At 36.7% G+C, this 11927-nt stretch overlaps 1 protein-coding gene across 3 annotated transcripts in view; it reads left to right on the forward strand.

Moving 5' to 3' along the window:
* Window positions 1-7829, forward strand: part of LOC144968189 (NAD-dependent protein deacetylase-like) — a 14527-nt gene extending 6698 nt beyond the window's left edge. For 2 of the 3 annotated variants that reach the window (XR_013644541.1, XR_013644542.1), the window contains exons 7-8: window positions 621-2210; window positions 5679-7829. Coding sequence is in view for 1 of the 3 variants with exons in the window: in XM_078906285.1 (XP_078762411.1) it covers window positions 621-819 (199 nt within the window). In the remaining 2 variants the exon portion in view is untranslated. Of the gene's footprint in view, window positions 1-620; window positions 2211-5302 lie in introns of all 3 variants that reach the window. The other variant, XM_078906285.1, reaches the window with a different exon arrangement.
* Window positions 7830-11927: the final 4098 nt, after the last annotated feature.

Consider the following 11927-nt stretch of genomic DNA (forward strand, 5'->3'; position numbering starts at 1 on the left):
TTTTGTTTGAGATTTTGCTCTGAATTTGAATGTCGCTTTGTCTGAGCTTGTCATTCTCATGCTGCTTCAATCAGTGTCAGCCATTTTGTGACGGAAATGCGAACATAGCCCCAGTGCTGAAGGAGTTAATGCATTAAACCATCACCCTTTTGTTCAAGACTAAACAAGTCGATAACCAGTGACCCATTTATAACTGCGGCTATGTGGTCTTGTGGTGTCATACCGCATGACACTCGCTTTCGGATCGGCAGGTCCCGGGTTCAAGCCTTGCTTGGCGCATAGCTGAGTCCTTGGAAAAGGCTCTTTACTCACATTCTCTCACCGTACTCGGGTGTAAAATGAGTACCTGGCCGTTAACAGCTTTGTCTCCGTTCGAAAAAAAATTTGTAATATTGCCTACGGGCTTGCCAGGGACCCCTTGTAAAGCACTTTGAGCTCGTTTAGTTGATATTGTGCTATATAAAAGCTGAAGTTTTTTCTTCAAGCTTAAGTTTGTTTTTTTTTAATTTGCTGGTCAAACTTTATACAATCGTTGTCAATGAGGATCAATAGCTTTTGTACTCAAGGTACTTTTTATACTGATTTGACTCTTCTTTTCTCTTTATTTTTTTGTTTTCAAGACAAACAACCCCTTATGACAGCGACTGCAGAAAGAAAGGAAAAGACGGAGAAAAACTTGGTGCTAGAGTGTTTTGTGATTGTGACAAATTGATGAAGAAGGTCATGGAGAAAATGCTGTCTCCGTCAGACCTTCAGAAATGGGAGAGAGGTAGAGAAACTCGCATGGCAGAATATGACTCGAAACGGACCAAAGCTTGATGATGCTGAAGAGGTTGTTTTTAGACTTTGAGATTGGTTTCTACTGAAATCTTTTAGCAATGACTATGAAAAATGTTATTTTCTCTTTTTGAGGAAAATTTTAAAATCCAAGCCCTATCTCCACTGAGTAAAAATGTTTTTGAATTGTGAAAATCCATTCATAAATAAACAAGTTATACAGTTTTAAAGGTGTCATTTATTTGGATGACCCGCAAAGAGGAAAAAAACGCGAAAATATGGGACGCTTTTTCGGCATTTTTTTTTTTCGACCTTTTGTTGTATCTTGCGTAAAAAGTGGATTAAAAGATTGAAACTTGAAGAGCAAATTAGGATGGTGTTTTGTAAAATACAGGAAAAGTACTCGTCATATTCATATGAAATTTTACAACCAAAAATAAGAAATGTCCATGTATTACCTTGTCAGCGACAAAACCTCCACGCCCGGTAGTTTTAGAAATATTTTACTCCAAAGAGTAAAAATCTATTTTTAACGGTCTTCTGGTAATCGCACGAGTTTTGTCGCTTGACATAATCTAAAATGACCTTTTTTCTAACTGTGTGCCACCTTTCAGTCATATTCATCGATAAACAGCGTCGTAATTAATTTTTTAAAATAGCATATACGAAACGGCTTCGTCCCATATTTTGACGCGAATTCGGGCACTCCGTGAGCGAAAAAGAGGCCCAAAGATTTGTGCGGGATAGTCATTGCTAAATCTTTATGTTCAACACATCTTCTTGGAAACTTATGTTTTCCTTTCGTTTATGATATATTTTAAAGAATATTATATTTTTGTTGTGCCATGATTGTCAGAGGCAGCGTTGCTCAGTGGCACAGTCTTTGCTTCATACCCAAAAGGTACCGAGTTCGAATACCTGCCTTGTTGTGTGGCCTTGAGCAAGTCACCTCGCCCTAGCAACTAGCGGCGAAGCACTGTGGCTGACACTTCAAAGCGCTTTACAATACAATATAAAATATAAAATGACAGGATATTTTCCTGGCACAAAGATGTCCGATTTATCAGATGTAAATATTATATTTATTTCCGAGTGAAAAAGAAAGGCATAAATTGTGTTTTTCTTCAATAATGAAAAATTTATTTTAAATTCTTATTTATCAATATTAATTTGTTAGAAGTCAAAGCTGTTTATGTTTAAAGAAAAACATTATTGGATGGGAGACCAAGTCTGGAAGGGGTGTATGGATCGGTGCTGGACAAAACAGAAATAAAAAGACAGGGAAAAAAATCATTCCAACACACACACAATATCGCATGCTTCAACTTGGGATTGATCCTGAGACCTCCTGATTACCAGTCAGATGTGCTACCATTACACTTCAGAGATAACCCGATGCTTGGGACGATTTAATGTTTATATTCTTCACAAGGGTACGCGTTTCCAACGTGCTTGGGACGATTTAATGTTTATATTCTTCACAAGGGTACGCGTTTCCAACGTGCTTGGGACGATTTAATGTTTATATTCTTCACAAGGGTACGCGTTTCCAACGTGCTTGGGACGATTTAATGTTTATATTCTTTACAAGGGTATGCGTTTCCACCGTGCTTGGGACGATTTAATGTTTATATTCTTCACAAGGGTGCGCGTTTCCACCGCGTTTCCACCGTGCTTGGGACGATTTAATGCTTATATTCTTCACAAGGGTACGCGTTTCCACCGTGCTTGGGATGATTTAATGTTTATATTCTTCACAAGGGTACGCGTTTCCACCACTGTGCTTGGGACGATTTAATGTTTATATTCTTCACAAGGGCACGCGTTTCCACCATGCTTGGGACGATTTAATGTTTATATTCTTCACAAGGGTACGCGTTTCCACCGTGCTTGTGTAATAGGGTTACGAATACCTTATTGTTAGTCTGGTTGTGTGTTTATTGAATTTTAAATCATGTTTCGTAGCTCGCAAATCCCTGGGTGCCAGTATGTCTGTGTGTTGATTGTTAACTTTTAACCAGGTTTCTTAGATCTCAAATACCTGGGTAGCAGTCTGTTTGAGGGTTCTTTCATCATTTGTAACTCCCACATTTCTGGTTGTCATTCTGTATAATAGTGGGATTTGAACCAGGGACCGTAGCATTGTACTGTGTGTTTGATGGAATGTCTGATTGTGATTCTACACAAGATTGCATTCACTCAAGTGTATCGTGTTACAGTTACATGGCGTCCTGTTGTATGAAAGTGTGAACTAACACTCCCTTTCTCTCTCTCCCTCTCTCTCTTTCTCTCTCTCTCTACATTTCTCTCTCTCTCTCTCTCTCTCTCTCTCTCTCTCTCTCTCCCTCGCTATCTCTCTCTCTCTCTCTCTCTCTCTCTCTCTCTCTCTCTCTCTCTCTCTCTCTCTCTCATTTATTTCTTCATCTGCCTACCTGTCCTTCCCTCTTCCTGTCTCTCTGACTCATACCTACTCTTCCTAAGACTGTTTGGTTCTGATGTTATCTTCTTTGTGGTACATCCCTTTGCGCTCATTGGTGAGAAATGTATTGAATTTGAATATTCATGCTTGGTAGACGCTAACGGTATACCCGTCTTTTATGTATTTGTATATTTGTGAGTAGAATGTGTTTATCATTTCCCCTCACTCCCCATCTCGCCCCTTTGTAAGTTGCAGCGATTGGTGGAGAGCGTAGTTACCTTATATGGACATAGCCATCCCGTTTGGGTGGAAAGCTTGATTTTTATAGAATTTTATGTGGTTAAAGTTAGCAACTCTTTCAACATTTCCTTATATGGAAACTAAAATTCCACCAGGGCTTTCCGCCCACATACCTTTTAGGCCTTTATAAAGAGCAGCAGTTCTGTGCAACTTCACTCTTGCTTTTACTTTATTAAACGATATATTATTTTAGTGTAACTTAAGTTACTTTGCTTATTTTATTCCTTAGTTTATCTCTGTGTTTTTAATTCCTCTTTTTCCAAGGTGAGTTGCTGCCAGAATATTTCTTAGACTAAATTTATAATGTTAAGATTTTAGAGATCATTAATGATAATAATAATAATAATAATAATAATAATAATAATAATAATAATAATAATAATAATAATAATAATAATAATAATAATAATAAAAATAATAATAATAATAATAATAATAATAATAATAATAATAATAATAATAATAATAATAAAAATAATAATAATAATAATAATAATAAAAATAATAATATTAAGACTGGAATTATGTTATATATGATGATTTTGATATTTGATGTTTTTGTCTTACATGCTATTGGTAATGATAACATTGTGAGTACGTTGGTTTGTCTTATCTTGGAAGGTACGGTGTTGCCGCTGGATGGTAACCATGTCCTTGTCTCTGGGGCGATATATGTTTTACGGGAGATAATTACATTGAATTGTCTTTATGGTGATGGGGGAGAAACGTTGGTTGTTTTGGGGCGGCTCGGGGCCGTATATTTGATGCGTAAAAGACGTATCTGACATAACCTTCGTTGACTCTCTGGCTTCATCATGTAATCAGGCCTGACTCGTAATTACGTGGGAGATCGCTGATGACGTCGTCTCTAATACGACAGTAGTCATGTTAAACCGCTGACATACGGTGTATGCCAGTCATGTACTCACAAGTTACTCATTGACTCTGGAGGTGTAATTGATGATTACAGGACAATATCAGAGTGAGTTACATATTGGTGACTCACGTTGTGGTCTTTAATAAAGTTAGTTTTAGACTTAGGTTTATGCTGACTTTTTGATGAAATGATATTCTAGTATCATAATATGTTAATATTGAGGAATACTAAATGCTTATGTATGTGAACAAATGTTGTTATGTTGTTATTGTCATAATGATTTGGGATAGGAGATCGTTCGTTATCATTGTTGTTTATCATTATATACATTTATACATCTTTTGTATTGATGGTATTGGTAATAATCATTGTAGTAATTGTTGATGATGATTTGAGAGAGGAATGTTGGTTGTTTTGGGGCGGCTCGGGGCCGTATATATTTGATGCGTATTTAGCTAGACGCATCTGACATAACCTTTGTTTGCTCTCTGGTCTCATCAGATGATTGTGATGATTATAATATGATGGCGATGATGATGATGATGATGATGTTGGTGTTGGTGATGTGATGATGATGATGATGATGATGATGATGCTGATGTGGTGGTGATGATGATGACGACGACGATGATGTTGTGACGCGGACAGCGTCGATGGTGACGACGACAGTTGGTATAATGTTGTGAGTCGTTATCGCTGTCGCGTGACGAATGATTGCTACCTACATTGTGTGTGTGACTGTGGAGCGCATGTAGTGTAATTGTTGTCGTTATTGTTGTTATCGTCATTGCATGTTGATCATTGTTTGATCAAAAATAGACTCTTGCTTTTACTTTATTAAACGATATATTATTTTAGTGTAACTTAAGTTACTTTGCTTATTTTATTCCTTAGTTTATCTCTGTGTTTTTAATTCCTCTTTTTCCAAGAGTCAACAATCCATCTGGGAACCGGGACGTGGCTTGATCGAATACCCCTAGACAGATAGAGGCCACGTTTACTTAGTACCTTCAACTACAACTCCTCCTCCTGCTCTCTCGAAGTTTCCGCTTCCAAAAACTTTATAACATCTTTATTTCTTCAATTGATGATTTTGCGCCAACATCCTGCGCATAACATATATCCACCCATTAAGTGAAGTGAATAAGTTTCCATCCCTACTACACTTGGGACGATTTAATGTTTATATTCTTCACAAGGGCACGCGTTTCCACTGTGCTTGGGACGATTTAATGTTTATATTCTTCACAAGGGCACGCGTTTCCACTGTGCTTGGGACGATTTAATGTTTATATTCTTCACAAGGGTACGCGTTTCGACTGTGCATCATAACAAGCAAACATTAACCACAACATGTTTTTGATTGACGTTTATTTTTCACAAACCTGCCATTTATAATTTCTTCCTCATTTTGCCATTTTATGAGGTGAGAGATTAAACCATTTTTGATGTTGTTGTCATTATGTTCTAGAGCAAATTATCACAGAAAGTCTTTCATTATCCTAGTACTACGCTACAGTCTTGAAAAATATTAAACATCTTTCTCACTCAAAGTTTTTATTTTCTACATTTAATTTTGTTGATGCTGTTGTGTGGCTATGTGGTCTTGTGATATGTCACTCGTTTTCAGATCAGAAAGTCCTGGGTCAGAGCCTCGCTCAGCGCATAATTGAGTCCTTGGAAAAGGCTCTTTACTGACATTCTCTCACCGTACTCAGGTGTAAAATTAGTACCTGGCCGTTAACAGCGACGTTTTCTGTCGAAAAAAAATTTGTAATATCGCCTAACAGGCGTCATATCTCGTTCTGCATGTTACTTGTTGCTATTGGTCAGGGACCCATGGTAATGCGCTTTGAGCATATTTAGTGGATATTGTGCTATATAAAAGCTCAAGTTTTTTGGGTGTTTGTGTGTGTGTGTATTTTTTCTTAAAATTTGAAAACTTAACAATATTGATTGATGCATGTTGAATTTTAACCAATGTGTACTTATTTGTAGGTCTGATAACCCAAATTGTTATGGGCCTATTGATGTAATGAAAATACTCTCAAACAGACAAAAATAATTTCCATTACAACAATTTTAAATCAAGCCCAAACTTGCGTTCAGCTATCAGAGCTGAAAATATGTGCACGTCGATTTCAACCCATCAGATCAAATTGGTATTACATTGGAATGGATCTTGTCTTGAAAAGGAAAGTAACTCACTGTGAAATAATCACAACGATCTCAATGACGAAAGCATAGACTTTATTCCATGTTTCAGATCATTGATTGTAAATATTCAGTTCCGTATCTTCTAAACCGCCATGACATAATACCACTGGTCGGGGTCCTTTGACCTCCTATGGTGGACAGGAGGTCACGCTATGTCTTCTATCTCCTTATATCTGTTTTTCAAGTTGCTTTCTGTCTTTGTCCTGGAATGGGATTACTCAGTTTTGTCCTAGCCCTGGCTGGAGTACTTGACTGGGAGGGAGACAGTCAAATGTATTGTTATAGTTTTGGGAGATGATGTTTTTTTCCCTTGTTAATCAGCTCTCTATTATGTATTGTTAGTTATGTTTTGTAAACACTTGAATGTGTTCTGCTGGTGTCTGGATGAGACTTTTAGGTGATCTCAAACTAAGTACATTCATCATCATCATTCCCTTTTTCACCCTGGGTCAGGGTATAGGCCACAGACAAACAGTTTCCACCCTTCTCTATCCTGAGCTATCTTTTTAATCTCATACCAGGTCTTACCACTTCTCTGTATATCAGCTTCTTTAATTCTTCTCCATGTTCCTCATGGCCTTCCCCTTGATCTTCTGCCCTGAGGGTTCCAGTCCAATACTTTCTTTGTTATAGTGGAGTCGTTCTTTCTAAGCGTGTGTCCAATCCACCTCCATCGTCTTCTTCCTATTTCCTCTCCCACTGGTTTCTGCTGTGTTCTTTTCCATACTTCTTCATTTTTTATTCTATCCATCCATTTTATTCTGAGTAGCTTACACATGCACCTGTTTACGAAAATCTGTACCCTCCTTATACATGCCTGTGATGCGTTCCAAGTTTCACATCCATACAGTAGGACAGACTTCACATTTGAGTTGAAAAGTCTTAGCTTTAGTCGAAGGGAGATATCTTTAGTTCTCCAAACTCTGTTCAAAGATGTGAATGCAGCCTGTGCCTGTACATTGATGGCATAGTAATCTTGGAACCTACAACTGTTCCCTATTTGAACCAATTTCCCCTTTGTCTTACTTTTTCTTGGGTGGTTTGATTGTAAATCTAGAATGTTCAGCCTATCCCATTTTCCTCATTTTACTGCCGGTGAATCACCGAAATATGTCGCAAGCGCCATAAAACCCTTAAAAACAAGCAAAACAAACATAATACCATTTTGAGTCAATGTAACAATTTTTCATTCTGCTCTCTTATTTCACTAACAATAAAAGTCTCCATGTGAAAAACTGTCATGTTATATGTTGTCAAATTTCTTTACAGATTTACGGAACGTATTTCCTTCATCAATCCCCCAAGGGAAATGTGTCTTCAGGGTCTATTTCAAGGGGGGAATGGAAATCTGTGCGGGCATGTGGCACTGTGGAATGACACTCGCCATTGGATCTCAAGGTCCTGGGTTCAAGTCCCATTCAGAGCGGTGCATAGTTGAGTTGGGAAAGCTTCTTTACTCACAATCTCTCACTGTACTCTGATGACTCTGGTGTACAATGAATACCTGGCCATTAACAGTGTTGTATCTGTTGTGTAAAATTGTAATATCGCCAAACAGGCGTCATGTTTCGTTCTAACGTCCTACGTGTTAAGCGTTGCTGTTGGTTAAGGACCCCTTGTAAAGCGCTTTGAGCATGTTCAGTGGATATTGCCCTATATAAAAGCTCAAAACCCCAGGTGTCAATCAAAGTGCAGTGCGCTAGGGTGAGGTGACTAGATTAAGGCCACACAGGGAGGCTGGGAGTTGAACTCGATATCTTGTGGGTATAAAGCAAAGTCCATACCACTTTTCTATTGAGATTGCCCCCACGGCATTGATCCAGTATTAAGTTAGAATGAATGAGATGAAGAAAAATAAGGTTGAAGTTGCAATGATTAGAATTAAGACGATTTTAACAATTTACATGCCGTAGTTTTTATATTTTTTTGGTTTTGGTTTAATTTATTTTCTTGTTATTTGTTTTTTTTTATGAACTGTAGTGGTGGATTGATATTTCCAATTAATTATAATTACCAACATAATTCTTTGTATAATGATAACAATAGTATTAATAATAATGATGACAATAATACTAATAATAATGATTATTATTATTATAATGATGATGATAATAATCATAAGAAGAAGAAAAAAAAAACTATTAATATTAATAATAATAATAGATGATGATGATGATGATAACAACAACAACAAACAATCCGATCAATTCCAGAACTGTAGTCGTCTTCATTTAAACCGGAAGAAGCACAGGGTACATAACTCGATCTTCACACCATAGTTGATAATAATTTTCTTGGTTTTCTCCCCTTGTGATCGTTTTGACATCATCATTGCCCTATCAAAAGTCTTTCCTGTGCGCATGTCTGGAAATGTGTGACGTTATAGAAAGTTCAGTCTGGAATTTAGAAGAGAGAAATAATTTGTACATTTTGATTTCTGCATCAATCTGATAATTTGTCTGATTGAAGGAGATGATGAAAATTGAGTTTAGAAATAAAATGTTCAAAATATCGAAATTAAATTTATAATAATAATAATAATAATAATAATAATAATAATAATAATAATAATAATAATAATAATAATAATAATAATAATAATAATAATAATAATAATAATTATTATTATTATTATTATTATTATTATTATTATTATTATTATTATTATTATTATTATTATTATTATTATTATTATTATAGTCCCCATAGCTCAGTTGGTAGAGCACTCGCTTCACCCACAAAGGGACCGAGATTGATCCCAGGTGAAGTTGATATTTCTATTTCTGTTTCTGACCATCCTGTCCATCCAGCAGTGATTGGGTAGCTGGGTCTGTTAGATATGGCATAAAGTACATTGCGATAGACAGTGGCACAGTCTTTGCTTCATACCCAAAAGGTACCGAGTTCGAATACCTGCCTTGTTGTGTGGCCTTGAGCAAGTCACCTCGCCCTAGCTCACTTAGCGGCGTTGCACTGTGGCTGACACCTGGGTTATTCCAGTCTTCCCTTGGAATCGACTCTAAAGACAAATTTCCCCTTGAGGCTGAATAAATGGAATTTATTTATTTTCTTGTTGACATTATTTTTCCTGTATTTATTGGTATAAAAAAAAGGGTAGCAGAAGAGTATTGAATATTGCTGGGGCTGGAGTTTGTTATCATTGTCAGCCATTCAGGCTATGATCAGGCCTAGCTTTATTACAATACTTCTTCTTCTTCTTCTTCTTCTTCTTCTTCTTCTTCTTCTTCTTCTTCTTCTTCATCTTCTTCTTCTTCTTCTTCTTCTTCTTCTATCGCAATATCCACTAAATGTGTTCAACAAATGGTTTACACGTGGTCCCAAGCAAACAGCAACATCCAATTTATAGATCAGGACATGATGCCTATAAGGCGTTGATATACATTTGTTGTTGTTTTTTTTTTCTGGTGACAACATTGTTAATGACTAGGTATTCATTTTACACCTGATTACCGCGAGAGAATGTGAGTAAAGAATATTTTTCAAGGACTCGACTTTGTGCCGCTCGAACCCGGGACCTGCCGGTCCGAAGCTGAGTGTGATGCCAGTAAAGAGCGTAATATCCACTAAATGTGCTCAAAGCGCTTTACAAAGGGTCTCTTGCCAACAGCAACACGTAACATGCAGAACGAGACATGACGCCTGTTAGGCGATATTATAATTTCTTTCGACAGAGACATCGCTGTTAATGGCCAGGTAACCAATTTATACCGAGTACGGTGAGAGAATGTGAGTAAAGAATCTTTTCCAAGGACTTAATTATGCGCAATCGAGGCTCGAACCCAGGATCTTCCTATCCGAAAGCGAGTGTCACACCATCAGACCACATGGCCGCACTAGACAACAACCAATTAATCGATACAAAAAGATCATTGGGTTTCCCGTTAACCGCTAACACTTGAATTATTATCGATATTTCTACACACGCCCTCGTTTTATTATTTGTTTGTTTGTTTGTTTTTTTTTGTTCTTTTTTTTGTGTTTTTTTTTTTTAATTGTCTCCGAGAACCTCAAAGGTAGCTTTACATAATGTATGTATGTCAGACCTGCCTAGTACTACGAAACATTCGTAGAAATACGAATTACTGACTCCAGCTAGAAAGCTGCATAGGTCTCTTTGACTCAATATATCTTGTTGAATAAGAAAGTTTAGTCCCTTAGAATCTATATTCAGGACTTTGGAGCATTTTTAGACCACGTAGAGAGCAAATTGTTTATTTCTAAAGCTATTTAAAGTGAATTTTTCTTCTTTTTTTTCCCCTTGGAAATTACGAATTTTAAAAATTTCATGAAGGCAGCTCCGATGTATGTGCCAACTTGAAATTTCATGTAGTTTCCGAGGGAAATAAAGAAAAATTCGCTTTAAATAGCTTAAGTAATAAACAATTTGCTCTCAGCATGGTCTAAAACGCTCCAAAGTCCTGAAATTAAGTTCTACGAGAAGCTCAAAGGCAGCTTTACATAATGTATGTAATGTATGTGTGTACCTTTTTGTGTGATGTCAGACGGACACGGTTGGATGGGAGCATCACCCTTGAATCATATACCTATGACGTTCGCATGGGTGTACGATCCGATAGTGATGTCGTTTCTTCTTCTCTTTACTAGCCTATCCAGCTTCTTTGGTTTGTGATTGTATTTTTGACAGGGGATATTTTTTTTCTGTAAATCTTCTGCCTGTTTGTTCTTGGTTATTTATAATTTAGCTTATATCTTTAGGTTATGATTTTGATTTACATTTGTACTATTTTTGTTAGATTGCTTGTTTTTTTGTTTCAGCGGTCTCTCATATAACCTGATTTGTGTTGGAAGAGACCTAAAGCAATAAACAAACAAAAAAATCAGACGGACACAAAAGACTTTTCTATACTCGATGTCATACATATTTATTTGTTCACGATCTACCTCGTTCAGGTTTTAACCAGTAAACTGTCGTACTCATGTATTAAAAATTTGGTCAGAAAACTCGTCCTGCAAATATCAATCGATTTAAATTACCCTCATCTTGTCAAAAACTCTCAAACCTTGGACTTTAAGGTAGACTTTTCGAAGTCCCAGGTTTGAGAGTTTTTGCTAATACGAGGGTCATTTAACTATATAACTGTACATCGATACATTATTACCATCCATTACATCAATCATAAATACATCCATACTGACTGGCGAAGTTCCATCGTGCTTTAAAAGTGCCCTCGTCAAACCACTTCTGAAGAAACCATCACTGGACCACAATATATTAAACAATTATCGTCCTGTATCAAATTTACCTTTTTTGTCAAAACTTTTGGAGAAGGTAGTTCTTACACAATTAACATCTCA

Source organism: Berghia stephanieae, chromosome 3, assembly GCF_034508935.2.
Source record: "Berghia stephanieae isolate SIO BIC M18660-M18661 chromosome 3, UCSD_Bste_1.3, whole genome shotgun sequence".
Taxonomy (NCBI): domain Eukaryota; kingdom Metazoa; phylum Mollusca; class Gastropoda; order Nudibranchia; family Aeolidiidae; genus Berghia; species Berghia stephanieae.